Source organism: Heterodontus francisci, chromosome 6, assembly GCF_036365525.1.
Source record: "Heterodontus francisci isolate sHetFra1 chromosome 6, sHetFra1.hap1, whole genome shotgun sequence".
Lineage (NCBI taxonomy): Eukaryota > Metazoa > Chordata > Chondrichthyes > Heterodontiformes > Heterodontidae > Heterodontus > Heterodontus francisci.
In genome coordinates this window covers 5,650,341-5,675,395 of record NC_090376.1, presented here as the reverse complement: position 1 = coordinate 5,675,395, position 25,055 = coordinate 5,650,341, and the positions used below count along the sequence as shown (strand labels likewise).

The 25,055-nt window shown below is 45.2% G+C and overlaps 1 protein-coding gene across 1 annotated transcript; it reads right to left on the bottom strand.

Annotated features, from left to right (window-relative positions):
- Window positions 1-616: 616 nt before the first annotated feature.
- On the bottom strand, window positions 617-19,314 carry spcs2 (signal peptidase complex subunit 2). The gene is made up of 5 exons (XM_068033019.1): window positions 19,205-19,314; window positions 13,689-13,772; window positions 13,033-13,192; window positions 6,004-6,139; window positions 617-2,766 (listed from the first exon to the last, which is right to left on the bottom strand). Exons 1-5 carry the CDS (start codon window positions 19,241-19,243, stop codon window positions 2,580-2,582), a joined length of 606 nt encoding a protein of 201 aa, XP_067889120.1. The 5' UTR covers window positions 19,244-19,314; the 3' UTR covers window positions 617-2,579.
- Between the last annotated feature and the right edge of the window lie 5,741 nt (window positions 19,315-25,055).

The window sequence follows — 25,055 nt, the reverse complement described above, 5'->3', positions numbered from 1 at the left end:
TTATAGCAAGTTCAGAGCAGAACGTCAATTGGAAATTTAAAAGCATTGTGAAAACACTCCTTGCCCCAACATCTGCAGAATGTTTACATTGAAAATTTAGAAGTATAAAACAGAGAGGGAGGAATTTGTTCAGGAGCTGTGATATCAAACTGCAGATTATTCAATGAAAGTTACTGATGCTTTTAAATTGTCAGCCATGGCCCAGTGGGTAGCACTCTCGCCTGAGTCAGAACGTTCCACTCCAGAGACTTGAGCACATAACCTAGGCCAACAGCACGCTGACAGTACTGAGGGACTGCTGCACCTTAAGAGATACTGCCCTTCAGATGAGATGCTAATTCAAGGCCCCATTAGCTCTCTCAGGTAGATGTAAAAGATTCCATGGCACTATAGAAGAATGGTAGGCAGGTTTTCCTTGGTGTCGTGGGCCAATATTTATCCCTTAACCAACATCATAAAATAGCTGGTCACAAGTACATTGCTATTTCTGGGACCTTGCTGTGTGCAAATTGCTTGCCACATTTCCCTACACTACAAGATAGTACTTCAAAAAGTACTTAATTGGCTGTAAAGCGCTTTGGGATGTCCCAGGGTCACGTAAAATGCAAAATAAATGTACATCTTCTGTCACATTTATTCAAAGAATACATGAAGGGACATCAGTGCTCTGTAAATATTTCTTCGGCTTATTATCTCTTTCAGCAATTGAAGTTCAATTTGCTCCATTACAGGCACGTGCACATTGTGAAGAGCTTTTACACAGGAAGCAGCATGCACTGGGGACTCAGATAGCCCTTGCCTGGGGTAGGACACAGGTCCAAATCTACAAAGTCCCTCGGTGTTTCCCCAACATGGAGGCAGCCACCTACTCATCCACTGCATTGTTCGAAGTTTAGCAGACTGGTGTGTATGTGGGGTGGGCCAAAAAGACATGTTGCTTGCCTTCCCATTTGGCTAGGATTTTCTGGGAGGAACCTAGAATAGAATAAGCACTCTGTGGGATTAAGGAGGAACCAAAAGTTACAAAAACACAGGTTTAAAGTTTCTGCTCCCCATCCCCTCCCCCCCAAAAAAATAACCAACTTGATTAAGGATCTATGGGCAGAGTTGGTTGAGTGGACAGGTGGTCACTTTTTTGGGGTCAATTTTCTCCCCTGAAGGCACCGACAGCTGCTACTGTTTTACTAGGCCCCATCTTCAGGTAGGAACCTGTACAGCAGTAGCTCAGAGGGTTATAGCTGCATTGTCAGAGTGCAGTAATAAGGGAGCATTGGGCTGACAGATTACATGTTAAACTGAGGCCGCACCTGCCCTCTCGGGTGAACATAAAAGATCCTATGGCCACTACTGAAAGCACTATTTTGAAGAGTGGGGACTGCTCTCCTGTGTCCTGGGGTCAATATTTATCCTTCATCTATCACGAGTGTTGGTAAACTGTTCGATTTTGATGCTGCGAAGCCCACTCTCACCATATTTTTGTCTCGCTCATTCATTGCCAAATCAGTACCATGTACATGAGCCAGTGTGAGCCAAGAACTGCCACTAGCCTATTACAATCAGGACCCACACAGCCCACAGGCAGAGTTGACTTGCTCCATCTGGAACCCAAGCCCAAGATACTGGTCCAGATCTGCCTCTGTGACAGAGAACATCCAGCTTCTCAGAAACATCAAGATATTCTCCAAACTCCATTTCTCCCTCCACCTCCAAAGGGCACAACTCCAAAGGGCTGGCTATTCTATGGTACCTAGCATGTGTAAGCTAGGACTTCACTGACAAGGTTGCTCCTAACCCCAGCTAATGTCCACTGTGCCCTACAGTTACTGGGTAGTGATCGAAATGTCAAGCTTGGTTAATTGCCCCCCTCTTGAAGCTTCCCTGGCTGTAACCCATCCTCACACTTGTAATGGAGTTAGACAAAGAACAAGCAGTACTTTACAAAGCTACATGCATGAGGAATAAACAGCATGTGTTAAAGCAGTAGGAAGGCTGCACCATATTCCCTCACCAACAGGATCTGTAGTCCAACATCCATCGTCCCAAGATACATCCTTCCTGCACCCTGTGCCCCCAATCTATATGCTGCCCCTCTGATATCTGAAAGCATGTCAGATTCCACCTGAATGTGACGACACCCAGCTCTACTTCAGGATCACTCTCAAACCCTCCACTGTCTCTCAATTATCAGACTGGTTGTTCAATATTCAGACCTGGATAAGCAGTAATTCCCAACTAAATTGGATAGACAGAAACCAATGTCTTTGGTCCTCCTGCCAAACTCCATTCCCTAGCCACTGATTCCACCCCTCTCCCTGGATATGGTCTCAGGCTGAACCAGACTGGTTGCCAACCTCAGTGTCCTATTTTGACCCTTCTGTGAAGCTAAAGATGCTATATAAATGCAGGTTGCTGCTGTTGAATGAATTTGGAAAATACAAGGTGGCCTCCTGGGAGAACCCAGCACTGAATAGGGAGCAATCACAACATCATTACAAAAAAGTGTTTTTTTTTTTCCCTTTTCTTTGCAAGCATGATCCCAGCAGTACAACATAATGCATCAAAGAAGCACCAGCAAACTCTTATTTCATCTTTTTCTTCTTCCCCAAGGAATCGTGCAGCTTGGACACTTCTGGCTCAAACAGATCCATAACCAGGGTTCCAGACTCGTCAAAGAAGTACTCGAGGGACTTGGTGAGCTCCCTTTCCCGCTCCTGGTTAGTTCGGCCATCAATGAAAGTCATCTTCAAGGTGTACTGGTCATCGAACCTGAAGCACAGAATCAGTCAGTCAGCACTTCGTAATTATCCTCACAGACAACTTTCAGCAAGAGTTGCTGGGGCACAGGCATGGGATTAATCTTTCACTGGTTGACCAGACAAAATGAGCTCTCAGACCCCCTTCTCTGTGTGCAAATAAGCCATCTAAAATATTGATGGCCAGTAGGCCAACCTGGCTGCCCAGCTACAGGCCGGTGGGCCAATGTGGCAGCCCAGACACAGGCCAAGACCATGAGCAAAGAACAGTACAGCACAGGAACAGGCGATTCGGCCCTCCAAGCCTGCACTGATCTTGATGCCTGCCGAAACTAAAACCTTCTGCACTTCCGGGGACCATATCCCTCTATTCCCATCCTATTCATGTATTTGTCAAGATGCCTCTTAAACGTCGCTATCGTACCTGCTTCCACCACCTCCCCCGGCAGCAAGTTCCAGGCACTCGCCACCCTCTGTGTAAAGAACTTGCCTCGCACATCCCCTCTAAACTTTGCCCCTCGCACCTTAAACCTATGCCCCCTAGTAACTGACTCTTCCACCCTGGGAAAAAGCTTCTGACTATCCACTCTGTCCATGCCGCTCATAACTTTGTAAACCTCCATCAGGTCACCCCTCCACCTCAGTCGTTCCAGTGAAAACAATCCGAGTTTATCCAACCTCTCCTCATAGCTAATGCCCTCCAGACCAGGCAACATCCTGGTAAACCTCTTCTGTACCCTCTCCAAAGCCTCCACGTCCTTCTGGTAGTGTGGTGACCAGAATTGCACGCAATATTCTAAGTGTGGCCTAACTAAAGTTCTGTACAGCTGCAGCATGACTTGCCAATTTTTATACTCTATGCCCTGACCGATGAAGGCAAGCATGCCGTATGCCTTCTTGACTACCTTATCCACCTGCGTTGCCACTTTCAGTGACCTATGGACCTGTACGCCCAGATCTCTCTGCCTGTCAATACTCCTAAGGGTTCTGCCATTTACTGTATACTTCCCACCTGCATTAGACCTTCCAAAATTAATTACCTCACATTTGTCCAGATTAAACTCCATCTGCTATTTCTCCGCCCAAGTCTCCAACCGATCTATATCCTGCTGTATCCTCTGATAATCCTCATCACTATCCCCAACTCCACCAACCTTTGTCGTCCGCAAACTTAATCAGACCAGCTACATTTTCCTCCAAATCATTTATATATACTTCAAAGAGCAAGGCTCCCAGCACTTATCCCTGCGGAACACCACTAATTCACATCCCTCCATTCAGAAAAGCACCCTTCCACTGCTACCCTATGTCTTCTATGACAGAGCCAGTTCTGTATCCATCTTGCCAGCTCACCTCTGATCCCGTGTGACTTCACCTTTTGTACCAGTCTGCCATGAGGGACCTTGTCAAAGGCTTTACTAAAGTCCATATAGATAACATCCACCGCCCTTCCTTCATCAATCATCTTTGTCACTTACTCAAAAAACTCAATCAAATTAGTGAGACACGACCTCCCCTTCACAAAACCATGCTGCCTCTCGCTAATAAGTTCGTTTGTTTCCAAATGGGAGTAAATCCTATCCCGAAGAATCCTCTCTAATAATTTCCCTACCACTGACGTAAGGCTCACCGGCCTATAATTTCCTGGATTATCCTTGCCACCATTCTTAAACAAAGGAACAACATTGGCTATTCTCCAGTCCTCTGGGACCTCACCTGTAGCCAATGAAGATGCAAAGATTTCTGTCAAGGCCCCAGCAATTTCTTCCCTTGCCTCCCTCAGTATTCTGGGGTACATCCCATCAGGCCCTGGGGGACTTATCTACTTTAATGCTTTGCAAGACACCCAACACCTCCTCCTTTTTGATAATGAGATGACTGAGACTATCTGCACTCCCTTCCCTAGGCTCATCATTCACCAAGTCCTTCCCTTTGGTGAATACTGATGCAAAGTACTCATTTGGTACCTCGCCCATTTCCTCTGGCTCCACACATAGATTCCCTCCTCTGTCCTTGAGTGAGCCAACCCTTTCCCTGGTTACCCTCTTACTCTTTATATACGTATAAAAAGCCTTGGGATTTTCCTTAATCCTGTTTGCCAATGACTTTTCATGACCCCTTTTAGCCCTCCTGACTCCTTGCTTAAGTTCCTTCCTACTGTCTTTATATTAAAGGGATTCGTCTGGTCCTAGCCGTCCAGCCCTTATGAATGCTTCCTTTTTCTTTTTGACTAGGCTCACAATATCCCGTGTTATCCAAGCTTCCCGAAACTTGTCAACCTTATCCTTCTTCCTCACAGGAACATGCTGGTCCTGGATTCTAATCAACTGATGTTTGAAAGACTCCCACATATCAGATGTTGATTTACCCTCAAACAGCTGCCCCCAATCTAAATTCTTCAGTTCCTGCCTAATATTGTTATAATTAGCCTTCCCCCAATTTAGCACCTTCACCTGAGGACTACTTTTATCCTTATCCACAAGTACCTTAAAACTTATGGAATTATGGTCACTGTTCCCGAAATGCTCCCCCACTGAAACTTCGACCACCTGGCCGGGCTCATTCCCCAATACCAGGTCCAGTACGGCCCCATCCCTAGTTGGACTATCTGCATATTGTTTCAAGAAGCCCTCCTAGATGCTCCTTACAAATTCTGCCCCATCCAAGCCCCTAGCACTAAGTGAGTCCCAGTCAATATCGGGGAAGTTAAAATCACCCACCACTACAACCCTGTTACCTTTACATCTTTCCAAAATCTGTCTACATATCTGCTCCTCTACCTCCCGCTGGCTGTTGGGAGGCCTGTAGAAAACCCCCAACATCGTGACACCCACCCTTCCTATTCCTGCGCTCCACCCATATTGCCTCACTGCACGACCCCTCCGAGGTGTCCTCCTGCAGTACAGCTGTGATATTCTCCTTAGCATGAAAGGATCCAACGTTTTGTTACTCATTACGCCCCTCCCCCTCAAAGATGCTAGCTGGGACAAATATGAGGGGCCTGGTAGATTAAGCCAATCCCTTCCAGTCCTGCCCAAATAATGCAAGGTTTTCAATTTTAGTGGGCCAAGATGGGGCAGGGCTGGTCTTGGTTTCATGTAAAAGGCGTCTATTTCAGATGTGCACATATTACAGTCTGGGCCGCCTCAGACACCTTGGAATTGTGGTCCTCAACTAAGTTACTGGCTAAACTAAGCCAACATTATACAGTTTTGGAGGGAGATTAAATGAAACAAAATCACTTCAGTACCTCCGCAGAGATGATGACAGTTGCCAAATGTCACCGGGATCCAATCCAGCTGGGTCTTTCTGTATAGCGATTAAAAATATGCTTCTCTCTTTATAAGAGGTATAAAATGTGAGAATCCCCATCAAAACAAAATAGGTGCGGACAGGTTAAAGAAAACTGCAGAGTGCACACACACATCTCCCTTACTTCAGCTTCTCCCTCCTCGTTAAGGAATTGTGCGGTCTGAGGGAACACTTTAGGTTCCAAAAGATCCATAAACCAGCCCCACCTCCCCCCTCCCTCAAAAAACACCCTGCCATATAGTCTGTGCAAAGCCAGGCCCCTCAGATAACACCATGTGCCAATGGGCAGGTGTCCGTCACTTTTCAGTCTCCTGGGTTAACGAATGATTTAACATTCCTTACACATCACTATTGGATCTCGTTCTTGCAGCCACCTTGCCCCATCTTCTTCCCCAACTGCTTTGCCTTATTACTTGCCTCAATCTTCAGTAAGAATCTCTCCACCCCCCACCCCATTTGACCTGAAATTCAGGTGACCAGCTCTGCAGTGAGCATATGTTAGTGTTCTTTATATTTTATGGCTCTTTTGCAAGAGCAGTGGAAGCAGATTCAATAGTAATTTTCAAAAGGGAAATGGATGTGCATTAAAAATAAAAGTTTCTCCAGGGTTATGGGGAAAGAGCAAGGACATGACAACTAATTGGATAGCTCTTTCAAGAGTTTGCGGAGGTACAATAGCCTAAATGGCCTTTTTCTGTGCTGTAAGAGTCTACGAGGGATGCAAAAGGTGGGGGGGGGGGGGGGGGGGAGGAGGCGGAGAAGAGGGGGTCTTCATCTCCACCCACACATGAGGGAGCAGATAGACCAACAGCTGGGGGAATGAGGGTGGCTATAAAGGCCAATTCTAGAGTGACAGACTCTTCCACAGGTGCTGCAGATAAAATTGTTTGTCGGGGCTGTTACACAGTTGGCTCTCCCCTTGCACTTCTGTCTTTTTTCCTGCCAACTGCTAAGTCTCTTTGACATGCCACACTTTAGCCCCGCCTTTATGGCTGCCCGCCAGCCCTGGCGAATGCTGGCAACTGACTCCCACGACTTATGATCAATGTCACAGGATTTCGTGTCGCATTTGCAGACGTCTTTAAAGCAGAGACATGGATGGCCGGTGGGTCTGATACCAGTGACGAACTCGCTGTACAATATATCCTTGGGGATCCTGCCATCTTCCATGCGGGTCACATGGCCAAGCCATCTCAACAGCTGCTGGATCAGTAGGGTTTATATGCTGGGGATGTTGGCCGCCTTGAGGACTTCTGTGTTGGAGATACGGTCCTGCCACCTGATACCAAGGATTCTCCGGAGGCAGCGAAGATGGAATGAATTGAGACGTCGCTCTTGGCTGAATTATGTTGTCCGGGCCTCGCTGCCGTAGTGCAAGGTCCTGAGGACACAGGCTTGATACACCCGAACTTTTGTGTTCAGTGTCAGTGCGCCATTTTCCCACACTCTCTTGGCCAGTCTGGACATAGTGGTGGAAGCTTTTGCCATGCGGCTGTTGATTTCTGCAACGAGAGACAGGTTACTGGTGATAGTTGAGCCGAGGTAGGTGAACTCTTGAACCACTTCCCGAGCGTGGTCGCCGATATTGATGGATGGAGCATTTCTGACGTCCTGTCCCATGATGTTCGTTTTCTTGAGGCTGTTGGTTAGGCCAAATTCGTTGCTGGCAGCCGCAATCCTGTCGATGAGTCTCTGCAGACACTCTTCAGTGTGAGATGTTAAAGCAGCATCGTCAGCAAAGAGGAGTTCTCTGATGAGGACTTTCTGTATGTTGGTCTTCACTCTTAGACAGGCAAGGTTGAACAACCTGCCACCTGATCTTGTGTGGAGGAAAATTCCTTCTTCTGAAGACTTGAACGCACGTGAGAGCAGCAGGGAGAAGATGATCCCAAATAGTGTAGGTGCAAGAACACAGCCCTGTTTCATGTCACTCAGGATAGGAAAGGGGTCTGATGAGGTGCCGCTATGCTGAATTGTGCCTTTCATATTGTCATGGAATGAGGTGATGATACTTTTTTTTTTAAGAACATTACAGCGCAGTACAGGCCCTTCGGCCCTCGATGTTGCGCCGACCTGTGAAACCATCTGACCTACACTATTCCATTTTCATCCATATGTCTATCCAATGACCACTTAAATGCCCTTAAAGTTGGCGAGTCTACTACTGTTGCAGGCAGGGTGTTCCACGCCCCTACTACTCTCTGAGTAAAGAAACGACCTCTGACATCTGTCCTATATCTATCACCCCTCAACTTAAAGCTATGTCCCCTCGTGTTTGCCATCACCATCCGAGGAAAAAGACTCTCACTATCCACCCTATCTAACCCTCTGATTATCTTATATGTCTCTATTAAGTCACCTCTCCTCCTCCTTCTCTCCAACGAAAACAACCTCAAGTCCCTCAGCCTTTCCTCGTAAGACCTTCCCTCCATACCAGGCAACATCCTAGTAAATCTCCTCTGCACCCTTTCCAAAGCTTCCACATCCTTCCTATAATGCGGTGACCAGAACTGCACGCAATACTCCAGGTGCGGTCTCACCAGAGTTTTGTACAGCTGCAGCATGACCTCGTGGCTCCGAAACTCGATCCCCCTACTAATAAAAGCTGACACACCATATGCCTTCTTAACAGCCCTATTAACCTGGGTAGCAACCTTCAGAGATTTATGTACCTGGACACCAAGATCTCTCTGTTCATCTACACTACCAAGAATCTTCCCATTAGCCCAGTACTCTGCATTCCTGTTACTCCTTCCAAAGTGAATCACCTCGCACTTTTCCGCATTAAACTCCATTTGCCATCTCTCAGCCCAGCTCTGCAGCCTATCTATGTCCCTCTGTACCCTACAACATCCTTCGGCACTATCCACAACTCCACCGACCTTATTGTCATCCGCAAATTTACTAACCCACCCTTCTACACCCTCTTCCAGGTCATTTATAAAAATGACAAACAGCAGTGGCCCCAAAACAGATCCTTGTGGTACACCACTAGTAACTAAACTCCAGGATGAACATTTGCCATCAACCACCACCCTCTGTCTTCTTTCAGCTAGCCAATTTCTGATCCAAAGCTCTAAATCACCTTCAACCCCATACTTCCATATTTTCTGCAATAGCCTACCGTGGGGAACCTTATCAAACGCCTTACTGAAATCCATATACACCACATCCACTGCTTTACCCTCATCCACCTGTTTGGTCACCTTCTCGAAAAACTCAATAAGGTTTGTGAGGCACGACCTACCCGTCACAAAACCGTGCTGACTATCGCTAATGAACTTATTCTTTTCAAGATGATTATAAATCCTGTCTCTTATAACCTTTGGTGGATATCCGATCTTTTCTAGTAGTCTGAAGAGACCACGTCTGCTGACTAGGTCAAAGGCTTTGTTGAGATCAATGAAAGCAACGTAGAGGGACATCTGTTGTTCTCCTGTAGCTGGTGAAGGGAGAACAGCATGTCAATGGTGGATCTCTGTGCTCGAAAGCCACACTGTGCCTCAGGGTAGACACGCTCAGCCAGCTTCTGGAGCCTGTTTAAAGCGACTTGAGCGAAGACTTTCCCCACTATGCTGAGCAGGGAGATTCCACGGTAGTTGTTGCAGTCACCGCGGTCACCCTTGTTCTTATAGAGGGTGATGATATTGGCATCGCGCATGTCCTGTGGTACTGCTCCCTCGTCCCAGCACAGGCAAAGCAGTTCGTACAGTGCTGAAAGTATAGCAGGCTTGGCAATCTTGATGATTTCGAGTAATGCCGTCCTTCCCAGGGGTTTTCCCGCTGGCTAGAGAATCAATGGCATCACTGAGTTCCGATTTTGTTGGCTGTACATCCAGCTCATCCATGACTGGCAGAGAGTAGGCTGCATTGAGGGCAGTTTCAGTGACAACATTTTCCCTGGAGTACAGTTCTAGGTAGTGCTCCACCCCGCGGTCCATTTGCTTGCGTTGGTCAGTGATCGTGTCCCCTGATTTAGATTTGAGGGGGGCGATCTTCTTGATGGTTGTCCCAAAAGCTCTCTTAATGCCATCATACATTCCTCTGATGTTTCCGGTGTCGGAGGCCAGCTGAATATGACTGCATCGGTGTTGCCAGTAGTCATCTGCGCAGCGCCTGGCTGTTCTTTGTGCAGCGCTTCTGGCTACTTTAAGTGCTACGGATGTTAACTCACTGGGGCTTTCTTGTAGTTTGGATGATCAGCCATGATCGCATTGAATGGCAGAGCAGGCTCGAAGGGCCGAATGGCTTACTCCTGCTCCTATTTTTCTATGAAATTCATTACATAAGAACACAAGAACTAGGAGCAGGAGTAGGCCATTTAGCCCCTCGAACCTGCTCCACCATTCAATACGATCTCATCTTGGCCTCGACTTCACTTTCCTGCCCGATCTCCATAACCCTTCAACCCATTTCTAATTAAATTCGCTGCTCACAATGCAATCTGCTTTACACTGGGGAGACCAAATGCAGACCGAGTGACTGCTTTGCAGAACACCTCCATTCAGCCCACAAGCATGACCCCGGGTTTCCGGATGCCTGTCTTTTTAATTCTCCACCTTGCTCTCACACTGACCTTTCTGTCCTTGGCCTTCTGCAGTGTTCCAATAAAGCTCAACATAAACTCAAGGAATAGCGCCTCATCTTTCAATTAGGCACTTTACAGCCTTCCGGATTCCAGAATGAGTTTAACAATTTCAGATCATAATCTCTGCCCCCATTTTGTTTCTTTTTTCTTTTCAGGTTTTAGTTTTAAACTTGCTATTCCCTTGTTTTTGCTTTTGGAAGGCAGCTGTTCATCATTCTGCCATGGAGGGGGAGGGGGGGTGGGACTGTCTTTGGGGTAAAACATTAAACAGAAGGCTCCGCCTGCCCTCCCAGGTTGTTTTGAAGAAGTTGGGGAGGTGGGGTGGGGGTGCTGGTGGGTAAAAGTTTCCATGGCACTTTTGAAGAGTTTGGAGGAGGGGAGAATAAATTTGATGATGACACAAAGATAGGTAGGAGAGTAAGTTGTGAAGAGAACATAGGGAGTCTGCAAAGGGATGTAAATAGGTTAGGTGAGAGGGCTAAGATTTAGCTGATGGAGTATAATGTGGGTAAGTGTGAGCTTGTCCACTTTGGCCAGAAAAATAGAAAAGCAACATATTGTTTAAATGGAGAAAGATTGCAGAACTCTTAAGATGCAGAGGGATCTGGGTGTCCTAGTACACGAAACTCAAAAAGTTAGCATGCAGGTACAGCAAGTGATTAAAAAGGCAAATGCAATGTTGTTTATTGCAAGGGGAATGGAATATAAAAGTAGAGATATTTTGCTACAGGTGTAGAGGGAATTGGTGATATCACATCTAGAGTATAGTGTACAGTTTTGGTCTCCTTACTTAAGGAAGTCTATAATTGCATCAGAAGCAGTTCAGAGAAGATTCAATCGATTGATTCCTGGGATGAGAGGGTTATCTTATGAGGAAAGGTTGGGCCTGTATCCACTGGAGTTTAGAAGGATGAGAGGTGATCTTATTGAAACATTAAAGATCCTGAGGGGACTTGACAGGGTGGATGCTGAAAAGATGTTTCCCCTTGTGGGAAAGACTAAAACTATGGGCACATTTTAAAAAATAAGGGATCTCCCATTTAAGACAGAAATTAGGAGAAATTTTTTTCTCTGAGGGTTTGAGTTTATCGAACTCTCTTCCCTGGAGAGCAGTGGAGGCAGGGTCATTGAATGTTTTTAAAGCAGAGGTAGACAGATTCTTGACAAACAAGGGAGTCAAAGGGGTAGACAGGAAAGTGGAGTTGAGTCCACAAACAGATCAGCCATGACCTTATAGAATGGCGGAGCAGGCTCGAGGGGCTGAATGGCCTACTCCTGTTCCTAGTTCACATGTAAATACTGGCCCTGCCAGGGACACCCACATCCCAAACAAAAAAACACTAAAAAATAAACAGCAATAATGACTAAATAATTGTTTTTGTGATGTTGGTTTGAGAGTTCAATATTGGCCAGGACACCAGGGTAGAACTTACCTGCTCTTAGAATCATTGTCATAACAGCACAGGAGGTCAATGAGTTCATTGAGTCCATGCCAGCTTTCTGCAGACCAATCCAATTGGTCCCCCAACTCTATCCCTGCAGCCCTGCAAGTTTATTTCCCTCAAGTGCCCATCCAATTTCCTTTTGAAATCACTCACCATCTGTTTCCACCACCCTCGTGGGCAGCATGTTACAGGTCATTATCACTTGCTGCATAAATGGTTCTTCCTCTCATTCCCAACTGAATCTCTTGCCCAAAACCTTAAATCTGCACCCCCTGGTGCTTGTACCATCAGCTAATGAGAACAGCTTTTCTTTGTCTATCTTATTTAAACCTGATGTAATCTTGCACACCTCTATCAAATCTCCCCTCAACCTCTTTTAACCAAGGAAAACAGTCCCAGCTTCTCCAACTTCACCTTGTAGCTAAAATCCTTCAGCCCCGGAACTATTCCGGTAAATCTCCTGTGCGCACTCTAAAGGGCCTTCATATCCTTCCAGAAGTGTGGTGCCCAGAACTGGACATGCTACTCCAGTTGTGCCCTAACCAGAGCTTTATAAAAGGATTAGCATAACTCCTCTCCTTAATATCACTATGAAGTCCAAGATCCCATATGTTTTGCAAATTACACCCTTAATAGGTCCTGCCACCCTCAAAGATCTACTCACATGAACCCCAGGTCCCTTTATTCCTGTACACTCTTTAGAATTGTGCCACTAAGTCTATATTGCCTCTCCCTATCCTTTCTGCCAAAATGTATCATCTCACACTTCTCTGTATTAAATTCTTCAAATAGTAGCTGTGGGATCTCTTACATTTCCCAAGGGGGCAGATAGGCTTTCGGTTTAACATCACATTCTAAAGATAGCACCGCCAAAAGTATAGCACTCCCTCAATACTGCAATGAAGTAACAGATTCTTCTACATAAAAGGATATGAAAGGACACAGCATGCAAGGACACTCTTCGACTCAGGAAAAGGATGCATATAGTCCCAGACGAGGGCAACTATTGCAAAAATACAGGAGATTGTGCAAATGAGGAGCCGTCCATCAATCAGTCCATAATTCTCCTCATACCCGTACTTCTCCAGAAGAACCTAATGAGAAGGAAAAATGAACAAAATGTTCTAGACTCATGTAGGCAGAGATGATACATAAATAAATGAAGACTATTAAAGAAATAAAATAAAATAATAATGGAAAGCATTAAGCAGGTCAGGCAGCACCTGCAGAGTAAAACAGAGTTAGCATTTCAGATCAACGACCTTTCATCAGAAAGATATTAGAGGTCTGTTGAGGAAGCCCTTCCAAATTCACTCAAGTCTCCCCAGCAGTTTGGTCACATGCACGCATGGAACTGAAGAGAAAGTTTAATAAGTTGTTAATGTACTTGGATAGTTACAGTTGGACATCTGTTGGCAGTACTATAATCAATAGCTGGAATAAGCATAGCAAAAACATTAACAAAGGCAGTAAGCCATCATCAAAACAGGACATCTTACTGGTTTAAAGCCAGCCTGTACTGATTAGAAGACAGTCTACAACTGGTCCCCACATGCAAACAACAAGGAAGCCACATGGCCATTCTCTTACCTTTTTAGCGGCATCGTCCAAGGCATTTTTCACAGCTGCACCATCCCACTTGTCAATCTTAACCAGCTTGTCATCGATCTTCCACTAGGAAAAAAAGGTAATCAAGAATCATTCAGCCCATCACAGTGCAGGATCTTTAAAAGATCTTTCCATTTAATCCCATTCACTTGCCCCTTTCTCAGAGTCATTGCCGCACAAGAGGCAGCCATTCGACCCATCTTAAATGTTCCTTAAAAAAATTATCCATTTCCCTTCTAAAAATTATAAATTCCACTTTATCCACTGTTTCCGATAGGAAATTTCATGTCTTAATTTCACATAAACTGAAATTCTCTTAATGGTTATACCCTTCACATACTGACTCAGTGGGAACAGCTTTTGCTTTTTACTATATCAAAACCTTTCATATTTTTGACCACTATCAGATCTCCTCTTGACCCCCTCTGTTTTAGTGAGAGGAAGCCCAATTTCTCTAAAGTCTCCATGTAACTAAGCCTATCATCTCAGCTGCACCCTTTCATAGCCTTGAAATCCTTCTTTATGCCTTCAGCTGTCTGGGCCCCTGAACTCTGAAATTCCCTCTCTACACCTCTGCCCCCTACCTCACTTTTCTCCTTTAAGATATTCCTTAAATAAAACCTACCTCTTTGCTAATGCAAAATTTGCCATGTTCCCACTGTTAGGTGAATTCAGAAATTTGCTTTTGAACATATTTGATCTCCTGCTCTTTTTTCTTGCTCAGTGTAGCTCGAGCGTTTGAATAATCAAGAGCTATTTCAACAAAGCCTTCAGTAATAACTCTAACTAGTTTACTAACTCCTGCTCAGCATGCTTCCTTTTATGAAGCAGATACTATACAAGTGCAAGTTGTTCCCCATTTCAGTCCCCCACCTACCTCTTTCCATCACAACCGTTTGTCTTTACAAATGCTTCTCAGTGCCCCTCTCAACTTTTTCATTTGTTCCTCCTCAGTTCCAAATATGCTACCCTAAACACTCTTCCTACTCCAGATTTTATGTATTGCTGACTTTTGTAAAAAAGGAATTTTTTGGATTGTTTCTATTTAAAAAAAAATAAAGCTCAAAATATCAGCGTAAATTCAGAGAAAACTGGCGATATCTCAAGACAACAAGGCTAACTAACAAGTTATAAATAAGCTCAGATTAAATAAATCACCAACTACATAGAAAAATGAAAGGATAGATAAGCATTCATTTACTCAGGCTTTGGAGCATGTACAGTGTATTATTATGGCTGTAAATTTGTTTTTGTTTCTACAGTGACAGTCACACGTAGGACATTTAAAAGGCAGACCAAGTTTCTTTCTGTAAATGTCAAATGCACTAACACCACAACCTTGGTTGTTTAACTCCAAACAATACTACTAGAAATACACAAACACAATATGACTGTCTACTGTGCCAGAATGCTTTGGAAGTAGGGCGGACTAGATTATTTTAAGTGAATCAGAAATTTAAATGAAGATGCAAAACCTTCACAATGATAAAATATGAAATATTGCAATATGTTGTCAGCTGTAAACAGCACAGTTTTGATCACCCATTTTCTTTGGCTGCACCCATATACTTTCAAACTCATGGTTTTAGTCATCTGTATACAGCTACCACAATATTTCATATTAAATAATGTGAAGTTTTGCATCTTGATTTAAATTTGATTCACTTTATTTATGCTCATCTTGGGTGAGCTATCAGTATCTCCTCTGCTCTTTCCAACAATGTCCCTAATATGCTACCGTGACACAAACAATAATAGGCCACTCAGCCAGCCCCTCAGGCCTGTTCCACTGCCATTCTTGCTAGGTCTGTAGCCTGTGGTTCCCTTAGTATGTAACTACAGTTATGACAAAATTACAGCCACAAAAGTACAAATTAGAGTAAAACTCAATAGTATGGAGTTGAATTGCATTACTGCACTTATCTTCCAAGTCCCACTGAACTAGTAATCTGGCAATTGAACATTATGTGGCCACCAGTAAAGCAGCTGGAGCTGAAACAAGATCCCTGAATCGAACATATGTCACAACACAGTGAAACTGCTCACTATCCAACAACCATGGCAAATCCAACACATCAGCACAGCTTTGTAATGTAGGTATACACAACATTCACACAGCCAGGATAACATTGCTTCACAAAAGCAAATGCCTCCTTTGCAATTCAGAGTACTACTACACACACATAATACATAATTGTTTGATATGCAATATACAAACTCCTAGATGCATGAGCACCACAGTAATGACGTTATCAAGCACAGCGCGTTTCTCTACTATCATACGTCATCACCAGTATGACAGCCTTGTTCAAACACAAGGAATAGAGGATGATCATTTTTAAATGGGTCATTACAGATTTACCATCACCAGAAATATCTAATTATTTCCACTAATGTATTTCTAAATAACACAACTGTAAAGGTCTCTAAAGGTGTTCTGTCTCAGTCAGGGAACACGACTATGGAGGAGGATGGAGTAGATGACAAGGGAGAGGTGCAAAGATGTTGGTTTTGATTTTTTTTAAATGTGAAGCTGGAGGAAATTGTTACTTCCTAGACTTGGTCAGATGAGTACTTAAGCAGCACAGACGCCATTGCAGGGTCAAAATGTGGTGGAGGGATCGAGCTCTCTACGCTGGCTTTCTTTAATTAACCCGCATTTGTCCATGTGACTATTAATTTTGTCCTGAAGTATTCTTTGTAGAAGCTTCCCCACTACTGAAGTTCAACTGACTAGCCTGTAGTTGCTGGGCTTATCTTTACACCCTTTTTTGAACACATCTTCTGGATGTGCCAAAGTACTTTATAGTCAATTGAGGTGTAGTCACTGTTGTAACTTAGGAAAGACAACAACCTCCCACAAACAGCAATGCAATAACAAATAATCTGTTCCAACGACAAACATGGGCGAACTCCCCTGTTCTTTTTCAAATAGTGGCCGTGGGATCTTTTATGTTCACTTCAGTGGACAGAAAGAGTCTGGATTTAACGTCTCATCCATTAGACGGCCCCTCCAACAGTGCAGCGCACTCTCAGTTCTGGCAGTTCAGTGCCAGCATGGATTATGTGCACAAGTTTCTGGAGTAGGTCTTGAACCAACAGCCTTCTGACTCAGAGGCAAGCATGGAGTCACAGCTGACATTGCCACTGCGTGACCAGGAAGAGAGGTGCCATTGCCCAAGATGCTGACATCAGACCTACTACCCAGTCTCTATGCCTATTAAGATTTGCCATCTAGAAAACACAAAAAAAGCAGCACTGGTTCAGTCTCAACTGGAGTATTGCATCCAATTCTGGACATGCTTTAGGAAGGATGTGAAGGCTTTAGAGAGGGTGCAGAAAAGTTGCATGACAACAGTTCCAGGGATGAGGGTCTTAAACAAAGAACAAAGAAAATTACAGCACAGGAACAGGCCCTTCGGCCCTCCAAGCCTGCGCCGATCCACATCCTCTATCTAAACATGTCGCCTATTTTCTAAGGGCCTGTATCTCTTTACTTCCTGCCCATTCATGTATCTGTCTAGATACATCTTAAAAGACGCTATCCTGCCCGCGTCTACCACCTCCGCTGGCAAAACGTTCCAGGCACCCACCACCCTCTGTGTAAAGAACTTTCCACGCATATCCCCCCTAAACTTTTCCCCTCTCACTTTGAACTCGTGACCCCTAGTAATTGAATCCCCCACTCTGGGAAAAAGCTTCTTGCTATCCAACCTGTCTATACCTCTCATGATTTTGTACACCTCAATCAGGTCCCCCCTCAACCTCCGTCTTTCTAATGAAAATAATCCTAATCTACTCAATCTCTCTTCATAGCTAGCGCCCTCCATACCAGGCAACATCCTGGTGAACCTCCTCTGCACCCTCTCCAAAGCATCCACATCCTTTTGGTAATGTGGCTACCAGAACTGCACGCAGTATTCCAAATGTGGCCGAACCAAAGTCCGACACAACTGTAACATGACCTGCCAACTCTTGTACTCAATACCCCATCCGATGAAGGAAAGCATGCCGTATGTCTTCTTGACCACTCTATTGACCTGCGTTGCCACCTTCAGGGAACAATGGACCTGAATACCCAAATCTCTCTGTACATCAGTTTTCCCCAGGACTTTTCCATTTACTGTATAGTTCATTCTTGAATTGGATCTTCCAAAATGCATCACCTCGCATTTGCCCTGATTGAACTCCATCTGCCATTTCTCTGCCCAACTCTCCAGTCTATCTATATTCTGCTGTATTCTCTGACAGTCCCCTTCACTATCTGCTACTCCACCAATCTTAGTGTCGTCTGCAAATTTGCTAATCAGACCACCTACACTTTCCTCCAAATCATTTATGTATATCACAAACAATTATGTGGAGAGATTGGAGATGCTACGGTCGTTCTCCTTGGAGAAAAGGTTGAAGGGAGATTTGATAGAGGTATTTCAAAATCATGAGGTCTGGACGGAGTAGACAGGGAGAAACTGAAGAGTCGAGAACCAGAGAACACCTTTATAAGGTTATTGGCCAAAGAATCAATAACGACCTGAAGAACTTTTATGCAGCGAATGCTTAGAATCTTAAATTCTTACACAGCGTGACAGGGTAGCTGTGGATAGATGCTTTCTCTGGCTGGAAAATCTAGAACAAGGGGGCACAATCGCAGAATACGGAGCAGGCAGCGGTCTGAGATGAGGAGGCATTTCTTTACTCAGAGCGTGACGAATCTGTAGAATTCTTTACCCCAGAGGCCTGCTGAAGCACAATCATTGAGCATGTTCAAGACAGAAATCGATAGATTTCTAAGTACTAATAACATCAAGGGTAAGGGGATAGTGGGGGAAAATGGCACAGAGGTAGCCATGATCTGTTTGAATGGTAGAGCAGGATCGACGGGCCGAATGGCTTACTCCTGCTGTTATTTCCTATGATCCTATCTGAAATGCGCTACCTGAGAAGGTGATGTGGCAGAGGCAGACTAAATCACACCTTTCTAAAGAGAACTGGATAATTATCTGAAGAGGAAAAAACGCAACGCTCCGGGGAAAAGGTAGGGGAGCAGGACTCGGCGAGCTGCTCTTGCAGAGAGCCGGCACAGACACGACAAGCCGAATGGCCTCCTTTTGTGTTGCGAACATGCTATGATCCTATTCTGTGACCTGGTGCCAGGCTCGGCCCTGCAGGTACGTCACTGACGGGAGGTTAAGGACACGTCGGCCATCAGCTGCACTGATAAAAACGCCAGCCTACACCCCTAACAGGGGGAAGCCGTTTATAAAGCCCCCACTTCCCCGCGGAGTATTGAAAGGGAATGCAGAGGCTTTCTAACCAGTCTTGCGTTACCTAGACGCCACAGCTGTTCACAGGCCGGAAACTGTCCCCTCCTCCCCCGTCGCCATGCGCGCGGCCAACTTCAAACTCGACGTTTACCACAGAAAATCTCACAAAACAATCAAAATCTTTCACTAATAGTCTGCGATCTTGCTGCGGTAAAGAATGAGACACCCACTTACTTTGGACAAAAAACCGTTTTTTCCGCCTTTGGCTGCCATCTTGTCTCCTCTCACCAACAGTCTCGAGCGCTGCGTCCCAACGGCGCGTCTGTGCAAAGCAACCAATCGCAAACGGACCGATTCTGTGACGTCATAGACTGGGGGGGGGTTGGGGCGCCGTGTCTGACGTCATGACCGCGTGCTAGCAGTTGGCGATTGCGGAGTGGGGGGACCACGATTCCCAGAATCCTTTGCGTGTGACGCTGTGTGAAGTGGTTGGGCTACCGCGCCGAGCATTCTGGGGGTTGTAGTCATGTGGTCCGGGGGGGGGTTGAAGGGAATTATTTGTGCATTGCTCCCACAATGCACCTCCTTCCCCTCCTCGCCAGGCGGCTGGCGTTGTGGTTGCCATAGTTACGATCATTAGCCAGAGGACCAGTAAGGAATAGTGTTAACATTTACAATTCAGCTTAAATTTAACCGAGCGGGGTTTAATTACACCGGAGAAAAATATCAGCAAGGCGGACTGAGACGTTAATGGTAGATCGTGTCTGGAAGTCACAACAGGTAATGTTGGGGGGAGTGGTGAGGTGGGCTTGCAGAGTCCTGTGTGTACCTGGGGAGGGGAGGGCTAGCAGAGTCCTGTGTGTACCTGGGGAGGGGAGGGCTAGCAGAGTCCTGTGTGTACCTGAGGAGGGGAGGGCTAGCAGAGTCCTGTGTGTATTGGGGAGGGCTAGCAGAGTCCTGTGTGTACCTGAGGAGGGGAGGGCTAGCAGAGTCCTGTGTGTACCTGGGGAGGGGAAGGCTAGCAGAGTCTGTGTGTACCTGAGGAGGGGAGGGCTAGCAGAGTCCTGTGTGTATTGGGGAGGGGAGGGCTAGCAGAGTCCTGTGTGTATTGGGGAGGGCTAGCAGAGTCCTGTGTGTACCTGAGGAGGGGAGGGCTAGCAGAGTCCTGTGTGTACCTGAGGAGGGGAGGGCTAGCAGAGTCCTGTGTGTACCTGAGGAGGGGAGGGCTAGCAGAGTCCTGTGTGTATTGGGGAGGGCTAGCAGAGTCCTGTGTCTATTGGGGAGGGGAGGGCTAGCAGAGTCCTGTGTGTACCTGAGGAGGGGAGGGCTAGCAGAGTCCTGTGTGTATTGGGAAGGGGAGGGCTAGCAGAGTCCTGTGTGTACCTGGGGAGAGGAGGGCTAGCAGAGTCCTGTGTGTACCTGAGGATGGGAGGGCTAGCAGAGTCCTGTGTGCACCTGGGTTGTGCCTTTGCTTTTTCCCTCCCGTCCACTAGTCCACCGGGCCAACTTCCTCTTGGGTTCTCGCCTGCCCTAGCGTTAAATTCACATCTTTCTCTAGTGACTCCCTTATCTCCCCTCATGCCCTCTATGACTTTGTCTTGCCCACGAGATTGATCTAAGAACATAAGAAATAGGAGCAGGACTAGACTGCACGGCCCATCGAGCATGCCCCACCATTCAGTATGATCATGGTTGATCTTGGGCTTCAACTTACTTTCCCTCCCACTCTCAATATCCCTTGATTCCCTGAGAGACCAAACATCTGTCTATCCCAGTCTTAAATATATTCTTCTCAATTCATTCCATCTTCGCTGCCTCCAGAGAATCCTTGGTATCAGGTGGCAGGACTGTATCTCCAACACAGAAGTCCTCGAGGCGGCCAACATCCCCGGCATATACACCCTACTAAGCCAGCGGCGCTTGAGATGGCTTGGCCATGTGAGCCGCATGGCAGATGACAGGATCCCCAAGGACACATTGTACAGCGAGCTCGTCACTGGCATCAGACCCACCGGACGTCCATGTCTCCGCTTTAAAGACGTGTGCAAATGCGACATGAAGTCCTGTGACATTGATTGCAAGTCGTGGGAGTCAGTTGCCAGTGACCGCCAGAGCTGGCGGACAGCCATAAAGGCGGGGCTAAAGTGTGGCGAGTCGAAGAGACTTCGCAGTTGGCAGGAAAAAAGACAGAAGACGCAAGGGGAGAGCCAACTGTATAACAGCCCCGGCAGCCAATTTTATCTGCAGCACCTGTGGAAGAGTCTGTCACTCTAGAATTGGACTTTATAGCCACTCCAGACGCTGCTTCACAAACCACTGACCACCTCCAGGCGCTTACCCATTGTCTCTCGAGACAAGGAGGCCAAAGAGAGAAGAGAAATATATTCAACAATGGAGCATCCAGTACCCTTTGGGGTAGAAGATTCCAAAGATTCACAACCCTTTGACTGTCGTAATTTTTCCTTATTTCAGTGCTAAATGATTGTCACCTTATCCTAATACTGTGCCCCCATGTTTTAGTTACCCCAGGCAGCGGCAACAATCTCTTAATGTCTACCCTGCCAAGCCCCTTCAGGATCTTGTATGGTTCAATGAGATCGCCTCTCATTCTTCTAAACTACAGAGAATAAAGGCCAATTTACTCAGCCTCTTCGCAGAGGACAACCCTCTCATCCCAGAGATCAATCTAGTGAATTTTCGCTGTACTGCTTCCAATGCAAGTATATCCTTCCTTAAATTTGGAGACCAAAACTGCACACCATATTCCAGGTGTGGTCTCACAAAAGCCCTGTACAATTGTATCAAGACCTTTTTATTCTTTTACTCCAATCCCTTTGCAATTAAGACCTCCTGCTCTTTGATCCTGTTCCCAATGCACTGCTAACCAACTTCCTTTCCTGGACCACCTTAGACGTTATTCTTAACGGTTCCCTCTCCTCTGGTGCTGTTCCCCTCTCTTCAAATCTGCTGTCATCACCCCTCTAACATCCTATGTAATTGTGGCCATGGTAAACTAAGTAAAAGAAAGGAAGAAGAGGGAATGTAGGGAGGGGATTTTTTTTTGATCACTTAAATGTTTATTAAAATTTCAGGGTGTGATAATTTAAGTATCACAAGCACATGATACCTGATAAACAGCAATCCAAAAATAATCTTTCTGATTTAGAATTGTTGTGATATTGTTCATTTAGCCAATCACAAGGTTGGAAATGTGGAATTCTGACAATTTTCATTGAAGATAGAGTAAGATGGTGTGCTGCAGATTCTCGAAATAGCAGAGTTTCAAAGATTAGAGAAGTGAAGCATAAACACACAGATTGAAATATTAATGTTCCCTTTTTACCTTAATCCCTCATACTCACACACACATACAACCGGAAAATTGAAGGGATTTTTGTTTTTAGAGCTCTATTACAGACAAAAAAAACCCACTTAGGCTGAATACCTGCTCATTCTTGGAGAAACAGCAGATGAGATAACATGGTCGAAATGCTTCAAAATCTGATCACGTCTCTCCGCAATATCTTAATATACTTCATATACAATGAATGAATTTGAAGTGCATTGGTTGTTATTATGAAGACAAATGCAATAGCATTTGATGTACAGCTAGATCCCACAATGGCTATGTGATGACTGACCCAGTTAGTTAATTTGTTGTTTTGGGTGATGAAATGATCTGCTAATCTGTTTTTGATGAATGAGGGAGGAGGATACCTGGAGAACTCCCTGCTCTTTTTCAAATAAATATACATTACCTTCTTGTGAAGCATATTGAATTTTTTGCTCAGCGCAGCTAGCAGCAGTTGAAGCGTATCCTTCTTCCTATAGACTGGATTCAGTTTCTCAGCTCTCTTGCAATGATTCTGGGTGCACAAATGCCTTGTGATGTCTTTCTCCCCATGCCTGGCACAGCTCAGGTAGACCTCACACACCATGCAGTAGAAGTCCTGCTCACACTGTGGAACGGGTTGAACACATGAATATTTGATCGTCCATTCGTTCTTGAACTCGTGGCTGAGCTTCTTGTTGCCTTGGTACTTCATCTTCTTTTATTACTTCTCTGTGGAATTTGACATGAGATTGAGGAGAGGGAGGAACCCAAGAGTCAGACATGGAAGTGGAGACTTGAGGGAATCTCACACTCCCTGCAGCTCCAGACTTCTCAATTCTTGAATTTCTGAAATTGTAGTGCTGACTATATTTCTCCAGCAAAAATATGTCATGATGCTTTAGGTGCCCTTATTAAGCTGGGCAGATATCTCTCAGTAACACAGACGTCACAATAACATGCTGTGACAGAGCAAGTGTAAATCTTACCTTATGGTGCTTACGTTTTTAACCAGGTTAATTTGGTTGCTCTCTTTGCCACTTTTAAAAATAATAGATATTTATATTTTCTCTGTCTTCTCCTCCTGTTCTGCAGAGCAGATATGGATGTTCCACATGCAGCAACATTCCAAGTGCCCATACTTCATTTGTGAGTCTAGCAAGTAAATTTTCAATTGGGATCACCTGCTTTTGTACACACAAGTCAGGAGATCCTGCTCAGAAAATCAACTCTCTACCTACTTGTATATCATGCAGTTTCTTGTGGGTGGGGAGCTCTGATGTTAGAAATGTTCACCTGACCTTCGTGGGTTTTATTTAAGTATTAATTTTAGAGTACAGATGTCCTTACCTTGCCATTTCTCAATGCCACAGTCATCATTTCTTCACTGTGCCTCAATGAAATAGACATCTACTTCTTTCAGGTAATGGTAAGTAATCCAGAGAATGACAGTCATATTAAAGTAAGTGTATTTCTTAACTATTTTCTTTTCTTTGCTGTATAAGTCCTGGTGAAGCTTTGTGTCAATTACTTCAGTTTTTTTGGTCCCTGCACCTGTGCCAGCATCAAATAGTGTTTGGAAGAAGAGGAGGATGAACAGAGAGATGCCAGGTGGGGAAGACTGCATGAGAGGTGCTCTGTGCCCACCTTCTAGTACCTGCACCTCGAAATGGAGGTGAACATATCCCGCTTTTACTGTTGGACCCTTCTTATTCCTAAGGGAAGCTGGAACAGCAAACTCAATGGTGCAATTAAGATGCATGAATACCTCACTAACTGTATGTTGGATGCTTCCTTGGAAGAATGAACTTGTGCTCAAGGCTCTAAAGAGATTTGATCCAAGGGTCTTCTGACTCAGGCAAGCATAGCTCGTTTGGTAAAGGCACTGCCCAGTTCACAAACTCAGCCATAAAGAGCAGAAGATCCCCACTTTGATATGCATTAAGTTAGCAGTAGGGTGGCAGCAGTATCATTTGGAGACAAATCAGCCAAGGTTTGCACTTCTGACCAATCTCTAGCTACACTGCTCCCTACTGGAAAGTGCACATGAATGGACGTTGGGTGAGGAAAGATTTGGTTCAACGGTGAAGCTCGTTCTTGTTAGTACTCACTGTCTAGACTCGAGGCTTATACATGGATAACAGCTGCTTGGACCTGAGGGCTGTCCACATCCATGGTTTCCATACACCAGTAGGAATCACTGTCTTCAGGCGAGTGGAGAAAATTAGCAACACAAAAGATATATTTTTACATTCCCTTGGCTACATAATTCGAACTGGGACAGTATGGTGCCAGTCCAGTGAACACCAGCTACATGCTTTTAAACATCTGATGCTCCTTTAATTTTTTCATGTTTTTCAGTAATGATGTTCCAAGACCAATATAAGCTAGATGATGGCGAGGGTGTCTCAATGGACTGTTTTCCAATAAGGAAGATCTTCAAGGGAGGATATCAAAGTAAGCCCTTTCTTTTCATGGTTGGAATATATTAATCGTGGTGAATCTAGGATAGAGTGTTTCATAAAAAACATCCAGGGCTTTATAACTTTTGCAAGTGTCTCCCTGGTATTTTAGTCCTGCCCACTATGCTGGCTCACAAACCTTTTCAGCCTTATACTCAATAATGGAGCATCCAAGCCTCTGGGGTAGAGAATTCCAAAGATGCACCATCCTTTGAGTGAAGAAGTTTCTCCTCATCTCAGTCCTAAATGATCAACACTTTATCCTGAGACTGTGCCCTAATGTTCTAGATTC